General features: G+C 40.4%; 1 protein-coding gene across 3 annotated transcripts; it reads left to right on the top strand.

The window, feature by feature from the left end:
• The first annotated feature begins 1124 nt into the window (after positions 1–1124).
• On the top strand, positions 1125–12201 carry nap1l4a (nucleosome assembly protein 1-like 4a). 3 transcript variants are annotated; one of them, XM_034085071.1, is made up of 14 exons: positions 1125–1218; positions 2149–2186; positions 2493–2565; positions 3184–3328; positions 4151–4237; positions 4583–4717; positions 4819–4890; positions 4996–5135; positions 5351–5496; positions 7208–7227; positions 7348–7467; positions 7619–7654; positions 7815–7865; positions 10592–12201. In XM_034085071.1, the coding sequence occupies exons 2-14, from the start codon at positions 2171–2173 to the stop codon at positions 10628–10630; spliced, it is 1080 nt and encodes a 359-aa protein (XP_033940962.1). In that variant the 5' UTR covers positions 1125–1218; positions 2149–2170; the 3' UTR covers positions 10631–12201. The 3 variants fall into 3 exon arrangements, with proteins under 3 accessions (XP_033940962.1, XP_071059578.1, XP_033940963.1); XM_071203477.1 differs by lacking the exon at positions 10592–12201 and adding an exon at positions 10164–10199; XM_034085072.2 differs by having other exon boundaries at positions 1195–1239.
• The last annotated feature ends 1087 nt before the right edge of the window (positions 12202–13288 follow it).

Genomic DNA, 13288 nt, shown 5'->3' with positions numbered 1-13288 from the left:
AGTAACTGCACACTGTATGTTTTGCCATTTGATGTATATGTCTGGACCGCTGCGTAAAAAGGAGGGTTTCTGCCCGTTACTTCTCCGCTGTTTTCTTGTCCCTCTTGTCTTTTTCTTTTCTTCACTGGGGACTCATCAGCCACTAACTATTACTCCAAATTACTGTGCTCTCCAAATATATTAAAATGAATGTTAAAATCCTCCATGTTGCTATCACACGACAGCGGAAAACTAAAGACAATCAGACAGTTTGCTTGCTTTTCAAACTGTTACATTTGAAAAACAGTGAGAGCGTCTCTTGTCAGTTTGAAAAGCCAACGGTAGGACCTGCTTGCGTTTTTGAGGAGCTTTTTGATTACAGATTTGAAAACATCGCTCCTTGCTTTAAAAGTAGCACAATTCATGATGTCAAACATTGGAAAGTATCTAGATATCCCTGCCCTAATGACAAAGTAACTGGCAAGTGAATATGTGTCGCCGTTTGATGTCTATGTCTGGACCGCTGCGTAAAAAGGAGGGTTTCTGCCCCGTTACTTCTCCGCTGTTTTTCTTGTCCCAGTTCGAAAAGCAAACTGCATGCAGTTTGCTTTTCGGCCCAACTGTATACAGTTAAATCGACCGGACTTCTTTCTGAAGATGTGAGCGTCCTTAACAACGGTCAATAAGTCCTTGACAGCGGTCTGTCTGTTCGGTATTAACAACGTGTCACGTGTTCTGAATTGACCAATCAGAATCGAGTATTCAACTAAGCCATGTAATAATAAGATATAAAGATTCGAAGAACTATAGTGGAATGCTGTGGCACAGCATTCGCACTAAATATGCTGTGAAAGGCAGATTTTCCTTTGAATAAAATCGTTTAGGCCTAGATGACACATTTTCGAAACTCAGATGAAGTTACTAATTACACAACTAACTAGATATTGTAAGGGAATACATTTTTTAAGTAACCCTCCCAACCCTGGATTTGTGTAACCATTGATTCTTTATCTTGTATTAATATGTTGTATTTGAGAGGGAACAGAATAGGTGATTGAGTAATACTGTTGGTGTTTCCAGGAATTAGATTTTGGAAACGCAGCACTTGAAGGCAGCACCATGCGCTCACCAGCTGTCCAATGAGAATCCGCGATCCTGGAGCGCGTGTGGTGTTGCTCGTGGGGGTTGAAGCGAAGACGCGTGAGCGAGGCGACCAGCTTGAATTCCGCTCAGCTAGAGGTAAGAGAAACATAACAGCTAGTAGGTACAGTTTAATTACTACGACCATTTGCTACCGTGTTAGGGTACTTATCCGTTACGTTACGATTTTACTGACTGATGTGACAGGCCACTGGTGAACTATTTCCAAGACACTTTGCGCCGACTCTGTTGCTTTTATTAACCCGGGAGCTAACGGTAGCTTAGCATTAGCTTGTCAATGCGGGTAGCATAATGCTAGTAGCTGCACCGTTAACGGACCGTTTTATCTACATAATGGGAAGGCAACCCATTGTTGCTTCAACAACTCACTAGCATACATTATCGTTATTGTGTTGTTCGAGTGGGTGGTGGAGGGATATTGTAAATGGTCAACCTTCGTACTTGCTGATAGCTAAAGCATTGTTCATAGCACGTTGACTAGTAGTTTCATGCAAGCTAGGTTAGCTGCTGTCAGATATTTGGCACCGCCCATACTGGGTATTTATTTCCATGTGCTCGTTGATAAGCCGATGTAAGAGTGTAGGTGATATTTATATACTTGTATCAGTTGTCCTATGTGACTGTCAAAGGCAGCGATAGTTATTTTACATGATAGTAAATAGTGAGATGCTAACTTTAGTTGTAGCCTAGCCAATGTTCTATTAGCATGGCAATGCGTCATCGGCCTGCGCTTGTTCAACACCAGTGTTACTGTTGATGAGTCGAAGTTAGCTCAGCTGTCTGTCTGCGGCCAGGACTTCAAGCTGACGCGGATTTAGGTTGTACTGCTGGTGAAATCAGCAGGGTGTTCCAAACCGATGGTTTCTTGGTAATGTCAAGGTTTTTAAATCAAAACGAGTTACACGGGTATTTTTGTTATAACTCACTCTGATGCCCATGTCGGTAGTCAATCACGGTCTCTGACTCATAATGAGTACATGTCTAATACAACTGTTCTGTTTTTATTAGAGGGAGGAGCTGCCACTTGGAAATGGAAGCCAATAAAGGTAAAGACTGATATATTTAACCTAACTTACTACTACCTTAGATAGTGAGTGTGAGAAAAGTTGGGTAAACTGTTTTTATTCAGAATGTATCATTAATACATATATATATATATATGTGTGTATGTATATGCAAAAAAGAGTAAAATATCTAGTGAAACTTAAAAATGATCATGTTCAAACGACAACTGTGATGGTATTAACAAAAACACAACACAGCAAGATTGACAAAGTATGTGTATATGTCACACTTATTTAAGGAGAAATGTATGTAATTGACCTGCTATAATGTCTGTTTTGGTTTGGCAGGTAAAGGGGAACAAGGAATGCAAATTCCTGGTGGACAGATGGACAGACCTGTCAGCTTCCACTTCATGGAAAGGCAAGTGCAGTTGTGTTATACTTTGTTACTAAGTTAAAATGAATATATCTCCCTGGTTACCACATGCCAATGTTCTGATCAGTTTCCAGACATGGCCATTTTTAGCAAAAACATTTATGTGGATATTATTTATTTTTTGCCACTGCAGTGCACACATAACTGATCATTGAAAATGTGTTTGGTCCCAATTGGCAGTTGAATATTGATGTTAATTGCCACTTGCCATAATGGCACAAAAATATAAATATATATGTTTTAGCCCCAAAATATAGCAGATAGAGTAACTTCCTCATGACTTTAAACATGGTATTGTATTACACAAGGGGATAATTTAGTGAGCTACTTGTGATCCGTTTGTTATTGTAAACATTCAGGAGTGTAACCGTGATATTGTCAGGTAGTTTCTTTGTGAACCTTTTGGAAGTACTCCAAAATCAGATGTATGCAATATCACATCTACAGTTATCTAGTTGAGGTTGAACACATTCAACTATTCAGTCATGCATTTCATGGACAAAACTTTGAGTTAACGGTTTCGCCTCTTAAACATAAATCTTAATATCTTTCTTTGTACTGTAAATGATATTAATCTATTCTCATGTTTTTCTTCTCTCATAGCATGCTTCCCAAAGTAGTGAAGAGGCGAGTGCATGCCTTGAAACGGCTACAAGTGCAGTGTGCTCACATAGAGGCTAAATTCTATGAGGAAGTCCATGAGCTAGAGAGGAAGTATGCTGCCCTCTATCAGCCAATGTTTGAAAAGGTACAATAAATAATGTTTTTTATATAACGGATCATTTTCTTTAATTTACCTCTTTTGACTGTAACAGCAGATGTATGCAAGTGTTTTGTGTTACAAACACAAAAAACGCTTGGTAAGAAATGCAACAAATGAGGTCTCTTATTTTGAAAAGGATCCAACTTTTGTTGTTACGCGCACTAATGGGTGGTAAAGTGTGTCTTTCTGGTCCGATCTGAGATCAGCCAGGATGCATCCTTGGTGCTAAATCAAAAACTGCCACAACGAGTAGTCAACTGTTCTTTTGTCAGTCAAGGCTATTTCCAGAGCTAGTGACAAGAACTCAGCCATAGTCGCACTGAGACTGACAGCTGTAGTCCGGCTGCAGCTGTCTGCAATGTGTGTACTCTGTGTATGTGTGTGTTTCTCTGCACTGTTAATGTTGTGTGTGTCCACATGTGTTAGTGTCTTTCTAAGATGGTGTGGACTACACTGGGCTAGCTTAAAATAATTCAGCTTTATGGAATGAATGCTTGTTTGTATACAGATTTTTCACACTTATATTCCCAGATTCCTCTCGATATGATTAGTGTTGTCACACTACCAAAACTATGTCTTTGATACAATACCTGCCTTTTAATTATGCTGATATTAAAATGGCCACTATTCCTGCAAAGTGCTTACTGCAAACATGGACGCAACCTAAAAATACAGCGAATATTAAAATACTTAAATGTAAATAAAATGTGGTATTTTATCCTTTTTAAGGTACTGTGTTCTTCATAGTTTTGTGTATCAAGCAGAACTTAAAGTGATGATCTTTGTCTTATTGTTTGTGTGTCCCAGAGACGAGATGTTGTCACAGGAACAGTGGAGCCCACAGATGCAGAGTGCGAGTGGCACAGTGACAGAGAAGAAGAGGAGGAGCTAGCGGTAAGCAAAGACTACATTTTGTTTTTCTTAAAAGCCTTATCACTTTGCAAAGTAAATGTTGGTTTTTCACAGCAAAGGAAAATATTATTTCCTTATATTGACAGACTGCGTTAATCTCATAAATAAACCAACATCCTGCAAAAATAAATCAGGAAAAGAATCACCAACAAACAGGACATGCAAACTGTGAGAGTTTATGTTGCTGTAATCTTGATTTGATCTGATTTCTTTGCACACACAAGTCAAGCTGTGGGTTTTAAAAGACCTTGGTCTCAAGGGCACTTCAGCAAAGCTTATCAAACTAAATGTAGATTTCCATTAACAGTTCCATTTCACTTCCTGTAGGAGCAGGTAAAAGAAAAAGCTTCTATTGAGGATGCAAAGAAAGAGGAAGCCAAGCCAGAGGAAGACCCAAAAGGCATCCCCGAGTTCTGGCTCACCATATTCAAGAGCGTGGACATGCTCAGTGACATGCTGCAGGTACATTTCTAGGATTTGTTGCTCACTCATGCCTGAAACGCATAACAACCATTTCTGAACAGTGTCATTTGGCTTTAAACTGACTGTTTGTCTACCACTAGGAACATGATGAGGCCATCCTAAAGCACTTGAAAGATATTCAAGTCAAGTTTTCTGAGCCAGGACAGCCAATGGTCAGTATCTTCATGTTTTAATAAAGAAATACTATAATTCTTAAGTAATAAACTAAATACAGTTAAAATACTGGGTGACATAATCCATCTTGATCTTTCTCCCAGAGTTTCACATTAGAGTTCCACTTTGAGCCCAATGGCTACTTCAACAATGCCGTGCTCACTAAAGTCTACAAGATGAAGTCGGAGCCTGACGCAACAGAGCCGTTCTCATTCGAGGGGCCCGAGATCATTGACTGTGAAGGGTGAGAGCACACATACTGTGGTTATGACACATGATGTTGAGGTTTAAGATCAAATAGATTGTGTGGTTTGTGAAGCCTCTCTGTTCACTCTTTCTATATTCATCTTTTTGTACTTAACATCCCACATATCAGCCTCCACTTGGCACTTTCACTGACCTTTTTTTGCGTCCTTGCTTTAGACTGGCTCTCACTTTTTTTACATCTCCTCTCTGTAGCTGTCAGATAGACTGGCACAAGGGGAAGGATGTGACTGTGAAAACTATTAAGAAGAAGCAGAAGCATAAAGGCCGCGGCACGGTTCGCACCGTTACCAAACAGGTCCCCAACGACTCTTTCTTCAACTTCTTTAACCCTATCAAAGGTGAGAGAGAAGACACTCGGAAACACGGGTATACAAAACATACTGGTTTCTCTTGCAATTCCTTTAGAGAAACTACTATTCTTTTCAACATCTGTCTTTCCCAGCAGTGTCTTTTTAAATTCAGGCATTTTTCTGTTTGCTTTGTACACAAACACACTAGCTTGACAGTCAACATGTTTTAGTTTGAATCTGCAGATGTTATGGCAACATGCATGTCGTTATGGCAACATGCATGTGATTTGACTATTGGTCACTGCATTAAGCTGAATGAACAGCAGGTGGCGGCAGACTCTTAAACTGTGAGCGGGTGGAACAGTCGAACTGTCTGTCGCTCACTGATGTTGGGCTGTGCACACGAAACAGTTTACTCTACCTAAAGACTTTTACATCTTTGCTTTTACCATTATTAAACATCTTGAATGGGGTTTGCAAGCTTTGGGACGCTTATCAGTTAATGACTTGCACATAAATGACCAACTCAAAATGTGAGGCAGAGTTGTGATACATCTATTCAAAATAACTATAACCCACTTAAAACATTTTACTTTAATGACGGATGGGTGTGTGTTGAAACTAAATATGTAAGTGTAAAGTCAGCTAATGCACATGCTTATTTTATTAGGAATACATCAAAGGAAGAAGATGAAACATTCAACAAAATGGCAAGCTTCTGCAACAAAAAAGACTTGGCTCGTTACATTATACAATCATTCTGGTAGTTTATTTAAAGTCAAATCTTTAAGACATTAAGTGACCTTGATGGTCTGATAACCTATATCAAAGGTCTGTCTAAAAAGGTTAAGTTTTTTTTGTTTTGTAGTGTAAAAAAGTGTAAAATACAGTGAGACATCCCGTAAGTGAAACATCTTGAAATGATTCATGAGTTCTTCTCTCAAAGGATCAAAACGCCTTTTATTTCATTACTGGATTGTATTTCCTGTGTAGTTACCTTACATGTCAGACATGCCTCGACTTATTCTGTCTTTGGAAGGTTGACCTGATCACTCATTGGCTGAGCAATAGTTTGTTCTACTGGTTCAGGAACAGCCTCTGTATATGACTGGTTGGTATAAATAGCTCCTCTTAAATGTGTGCGGTTCTGGGGTTGGGACGTCCATTAGTGAGGAAGCCATCACTCACTGATCATGTCAACATGCATAAACAGTGTGGTGTGTGTGAACACGGGTTATTTGACTTTTTAGATGCAGCCCATAATGAGCCTTCCAACGGTTTGAATGTATGCTGATCATACAGTAGAAGACCGTGTTGGAGAACAATTTCTAATGCTCACACTGAATAATGACTAAGGAGGTCATAACCTTGAATATGTTACACAACAGTTTCCTCTAATTCAGTATTGTTGAGAGCAGAGGAAGGATAGGGTGATCACCTCTAGTCAGTGTATGGGTGCTGGAGCACAGCTGCTTCTGTACAGCCCGCTACTTTCTGTGGATGTGACTTCACTTTGTGATATCATTAATAATAGGCATGGCTGTGGCTTTTAGATGTTGGTCAATTACAGCTCATCCAAAGCTGCAACATTGAAAGCAATTATAAAACTCATTTTACAGCCGCCCGTGATGTTTTTGTAACGAACGTGCAGTCAAAAATATCACATTTTAAGTGCTTTATCTTAGAAATGATCCTTCTCTTGTCATTATAAAGCAGGGTTTTGTAGTGCTTATTGCTTACGTTTTCCTTTTCTTTACAGCTTCACCAGAAGGAGAAATGGTGAGTAAAATGTAGCTTTTTCTTCATAAAACCAGCACCCATGTCATTGTGTCTTCCGTTACATGAATCTATGGGATTTGTAGCTGTGTTGAATGGTCTCTTTGTGTTCATGTTTTATAGGACGAAGACTCTGAGTTCACCCTAGCCACAGACTTTGAGATTGGTCATTTCTTCCGTGAGAGAATAGTTCCCAGAGCAGTGCTGTATTTCACCGGAGAGGCCCTGGAAGATGACGAGAGCGTGAGTGTTTTTGATCCAACACGCTGTTGTACTTGGATGCAGAAAAAGCCACAAAATGGGACATTTACAGACTGAAAGAAAACATATAAACTACATTTGTCAACGCTGGTTTACGATGTGTGATTTCACCCTGATTCTTTTTTGAATGCAGTTTGAAGAGGAGGAGATGGAGGAGGGAGATGAAGAGGTTGGTAATACTATTTTCCCTACCATTTGAATTAGATCTTTTGTACGCCAGCTGGGCGTCACTGTTCACACAACCATATCATAAAAGCACTCATTGTTTATATTTATTAAGTAAGGTCATTTTTGGAATACATTCTTATTCTCGTTTCTTTGATTCTCAGGAGCAAGATGACGAGGGTGATGATGACGACGATGATGAGGGAGACACCAATGTGAGTATACATTCTTAACTTTTTTCTGATTTGATTTATAGTGCCTCTACTTACGATGTTTATCAAGACATAACCTTTTTGAATAGAATTTTCCATAAAGGTTATTTTATATATTCCCAGTTTTAACCACCAGTTCAGGCAACACATGCTGCATACGTCTCCTCCTGCTCATACTCTCACAGGCTATGGGATACTAACTCATATGTAGTGACGGTCAGTGAAAGAGACATTTATTTAGTAGTTTAGTTGGACTGAAGGGACCATTCTCCATTTTGAGATATTCCAGTCTGATGGTGAGCAAGTGCATAACATGCCTCCATTAGCGGTTTGAACAGGAGTGACCAACAATGCTGCCTTGTTTATGTAAACCAGGGGTGCTCAACCAGTCGGGTCGATCGCAGGGAGATTCCCGGTCGATCGCGGGGAGATTCCCAGTCGATCGCGAGATGTGTCTAAAAATAGAACAACAATATTCAGTTTTATAGTTAATGTCCTATAATCTTCCTGTGCCAGAATAATGCACTTGAACGTATCAAAGCTTTGTGATTGGCCGACGTGACCCCATGTGTCGGGGCGTGGCTGGTGGGCAGTGCACTAGTTCGCTGACGTTGCCCGTGTCAACAGGAGTGACAGTCCGCACACACACAAGACCACAATTATGGCAGAAGCAAAAAAGCCCAAAATATATAATTTTCACTCCGAGTGGGAGGATGATTATTTTGTTATCTATTCCAATTCAAAGTCCATCTGTCTCATCTGCAATGCGAGCGTGGCTTTACCGAAGAAGGGTAATTTAGGAGCGGCATTTCAAAACAGTGCACAAACGCTACGAGACGGAATTCCCTCCTAATTCTGCCCTACGCTCCCAAAAGGGGAGGGGCCTGAGAGGACAGCTAAATGCACAGCAGTCCATTTTCACCAGGCCCAACAACAAGAGCAAGGCTGCTACCATAGCATCTTATCGTGTCAGTCACGTTCTTGCGAAACGCATGAATTCTTTCAAAGACGGCGAAGTTGTGAAAGAAGCATTCCTGGAGGCTGCCGGCGCGCTTTTTGGGGACACTAAAAGTAACAGTAGCATTTCAACAGGTTTTTGATATAATAAAACTCAAGTTAGATACCGTTATTAATCAGCTGTAAGTTTGTTTGAACTTATTCATTATAATTATTGTACAAAATGGTATAAGAATGCAAACATTAAGATCTGTTCTGTTTAAATTGATTATAGTCTATTATCAATTCAGGTTAAGAAACTAGTGTTGCTTGGTAGTAGGCTGTCAGTAATGGCTACGCCTCTCTATTGGCGCGTTTCCACTGCAGCGGGTAGCTCGCTTTAAGCGTGCCGAGCCGTGCGTGGCCCGTTTTTGGTTGCGTTTCCACTTGGCCTAGTTTTGGCCCGGGGCTACTTTTTCACCTTTTTTCTGGCCCGACTAAATCGTGGTTCTCGGGCCAGGAACAACCAGGCTGAGTCGGGCTGAGTGTGCTAAACTAGAGAGAATCGCTGGCAAGGGGGCTACAACTACAACAAGATGAACATATTTGACCGTGATTTAATTCTAATACACGTTTCAAAATGATGCCGAAGTAACAACATACTGATACCGGTTAGTAAAAACCATGAATTAATGCTTTGACAAGTCTGCAGACAGACGGCAGGCGAAATGGAGCTTGGCTAAGCTAACGTTATATATGCTCCGACCGTCCACACTCACAACAACGGCCTATACAGACATAAATAAACCAGCGACTGTATTCGCCATGATACAGGCAGTCTGTGGTTTGTACTCGTTTAACTTTTGTCTAGTTTCTGAACAGATATGAAGAGCTGTGAGCTCTGAGTGCTAAGAGCTAACGGCTGTGTTGTTTTTTGGGGCGCTCATTGAAGATGACGTCACGGCTCCGCCTACACTGCGTTACTATAGTAACTACCCCAGTTCCTAAACTGTAATGGAAGCGCAGCATTAAAGTGAGCCGGGCCTAATAAGGCCTAACTAAACCGAGCGAGGCCTGCAGTGGAAACGCGCCATATTTGGACTGGTAGATCTCGGCAGACCGGCAACTTTAAAAGTAGCTCTCGGTTCAAAAAAGGTTGGGCACCCCTTATGTAAATGTTTGTTTTGGTGCCTGTTGTGCAGAATGTGTTTGTCCCGTGATACCTGCTGCACATCAGTTATTGATATTGCTACAGAAATCCAATGTCTCACTGTGCTCACTGTCTCCTTTCTGAATGCGACGGTTGATTAAACTTGTGCATATTGTTGTTTCTCCCTTCCCTGGATTCCCCCCCCCCCATTACAGGCATAATCAATCATTCTCACCCCATGCAATTTCTAGGTAAGGGAGAAATAAGGATGGCGTCCCAAACACTTTCTTACACTTTCTAGTCCATTGGCTCTGGTCTATTATTCTGGCTGCCTCTCTCTTTTACTACACTCATGATTCTTCCAATAGTCCGAGGTGTTTAGGACCCTCAACTTACACCTTGGGTAGACACCGCTTTTTTTCTCCCTGTCCTGTCTTTGCTCTTTATCTATCTTTTTGTTTTTCCTCTGTAGTCCCATCCCAGGTTTCTAACATTGCACCCTTTGTTGTACACAACCAGGTGCTTTCATTCTCACGCCTGCTTTCCTGTTAGCCTCATCTATGGTTGCTAGTTGATTCCCAGTGGCCTCATTATCTTACTCTTCTTGTTTTTCTAATCTGGTTTCTCTGTCTATTCCCAACAGAAAGAACAGCCCCAGCCTGCCGAATGCAAACAGCAGTAACCGTGGTGACCTGGTGGAGACCTGCTCTCCGTCAAATCAGTTCTTAGCCAATCAACGAGTCCTCCTACGCGATTTTATGAACTCATGAACGCAATAGAACACAAACCGAACTGCGTTTTTTACTATGTGCATGACTTCTTTTCTTCCGTCTTGCGCCCATCTAACACTTTTATTTGGCTTCATTCAAAACTCATAGCGGGAAGTGACTTGACTCTAATAAACTACCATGTCATCACACAGGGACAGTCTTCTTCTTTGGTAAGGTGGAGTAGGTTGCTACTGCCAACAACCTCAGAACGTCATCATATTGAAAAAAGCATAGGAAAGAAATGGATCCCAACTTTAGTTTTCATGGAAATAAATCAGTTACTCAGGGTTTTTTATGCTAGTTACAGGAAAGTGTTGAACAAGTCTGACTTAATCTTTCACTGGGGTTGCTGAAGTGTTTTTCTTTTGTTATGGTATTTCAAGAGGCATACAATGTATCATTTTGAATTTAATTTACTTTTGAAAATGTTCGTTGTCATTTCATTGGACTATGTATTCTGGTGTAATGCAGCTGAGGGGTCACATTTCAGGAACTCTGCTGCAGTTAAAGGCTTATTCTCATTGGCTCACATCTTATTTGGGCTCAGCAGGTGTGGAAACTGCCAAGTCATGTTTTTTATTATTGAAATTAGTTTAAAACATTTAAGAATTGTGTCCTCCATTAATACTGCTCTCACTTCTGCCCAGCTCTATTGGGCTTAACAAGCATTTAAACTGAGCACTTGATTGGACAAGTAACACTAACTAACATCAGGTGACAGGCATGTGGTTATATCTCAAAATATATATATATATATATATATAGCGCTCGCTCTTCTCTGTTTGCCCCAGGTTGTTCATGAACCCACGTCAACAAGGATAATAAAAACAATTAAAAAAATACAAGTTTTTGAAAAGTTAGAATGTCTCTGCATAGAAAAATGCTCCCGTCTGGCTCTGCATTTCACTGCAGGATAACTCACTTAATCAGACAAAAGGACTGATCCACAACCTTTTTTGGGTTGCATCAGTCTCGTATGCATATTGTTCTAACAAAAGTTTAAAGTCAGTGATGTGACGGGGTGCAAGATGTTTGGATCAAATGTAAATTCTGTTGCCAAGAAGTCAAACGAAAGACAAAACCCACCGTCCTTTTTTATTCAACTGTTTGCCAATTGTCATTAACAGTGTAATCTAATTCTAAAGTTGTTAAAGAATATATAAATGGAAAACAAATGGAAGAGATTGCCAATGTATTTTATATAATGCACGCATTTCGGCAGTTTGGATGGACACTTTCGCCCGGTGTCTGCTCAGCGGAGGCAGTGCAGCGGGAAAAAAACCTCTTTTTAAAAAGAACGATTGTAGGTCTTCTTGGGAAGATCTTTCAGAGCCACGGTTTTCATCTTCAAATTAACCACATTGGGCCGTGTGCTAGCAATGGCCTTAACTGGTTCTTAATCACAATTTGTTACTTGCGCAATATTTCTTTTCAATTTGTACAGTTAATTAAAATATTCTATTAAAGTTGTGCAACATGGAAATGTGTTGAGTCCTTTGTCCTTTAAAGGTACCATGTTATGCTAATTTTCAGGTTCATTTTTGTGTTTTGTGCCTCTACTGTGACATTTTTACATCTTTTAATGTTCAGAAAGTGCTTTTATTTTTCTCATACTGCCTCTTCACCTTCTGTTTGAACAAGAGGCCCGTCTGCTCTGATTGGTTAGCTGGCTGGCTCTGTTGTAGTGATTGGTTAACCGCTCAGGGATGTTCCAACCCTTGGCCTATAGAGCGGCGAAGTCACGCCCATATACTTCCGGTCCATGGGACCTTGGCTGAAGTCGAATAGTCCATTTAGCTTAGGAACCTTCCTTAAGGAGTGAAATGACCCGGAAGTCCCTCAGTGGCAGCCATGATAAGTGCCGTTCGAATTATCTAGAATGATAGGAAAGGAGGTTTCAAACTTCCTTTATAACCTCCTTTAGCTTAGGAACCACTGGACCTCCCTAACCGACAGGAGAAGCGAAAATGCTGCCCCACAATGCCTTGCAGCCGCAGCATTTGCCGTCACTCAACAGTCGGCCGTTCACGGAAACAACCGAGAAATGATATCATGAAAGTTACGGTGCTTATTAAGCATTTTAAAACATAGACGGTAAGTTGCCAAAGTGCTTTGTTTTGAACGTTCATCAGTATTATAATCAAAAAGAGAAATATGAACGTTCGTTTTTACTGAAATTATCAAATAAAGTCAACATTTCACAGTCTTTACTGAGCTGTGTGGAGTTTGTTCAACTTTTAAAAGATGTTTGAATGGTGATATACACAGTGATAGATGTTAAGGACTAACGTTTATAATAACTACATTTGTATTGATTTTAAGATCTTTAGTTCATACAATCATACGTATTGGGATCATTGGTATTAATGTGGACCGGAGGGAGAGGGTGACGAGCATAAGTTTCACTTTCCTTTTTTATTTAAATTCCAACTTTGGTCATGAAGAATATGTTTCTCTGTTGTCCACGTTCATAAAGCATAACACAACAGCATCAGAGCACGGTGCAGAGTCTCTAGATGAGTTTACAGTAGTCCGTGGTTCTTATTGAACATCCATGTTGTAGTCCGCTG

Source organism: Pseudochaenichthys georgianus, chromosome 6 (genome assembly GCF_902827115.2).
Source record: "Pseudochaenichthys georgianus chromosome 6, fPseGeo1.2, whole genome shotgun sequence".
NCBI classification, from domain to species: domain Eukaryota; kingdom Metazoa; phylum Chordata; class Actinopteri; order Perciformes; family Channichthyidae; genus Pseudochaenichthys; species Pseudochaenichthys georgianus.
Note: the sequence above shows the minus strand (reverse complement) of the source record. Positions and strands in the feature narration are given on the sequence as shown.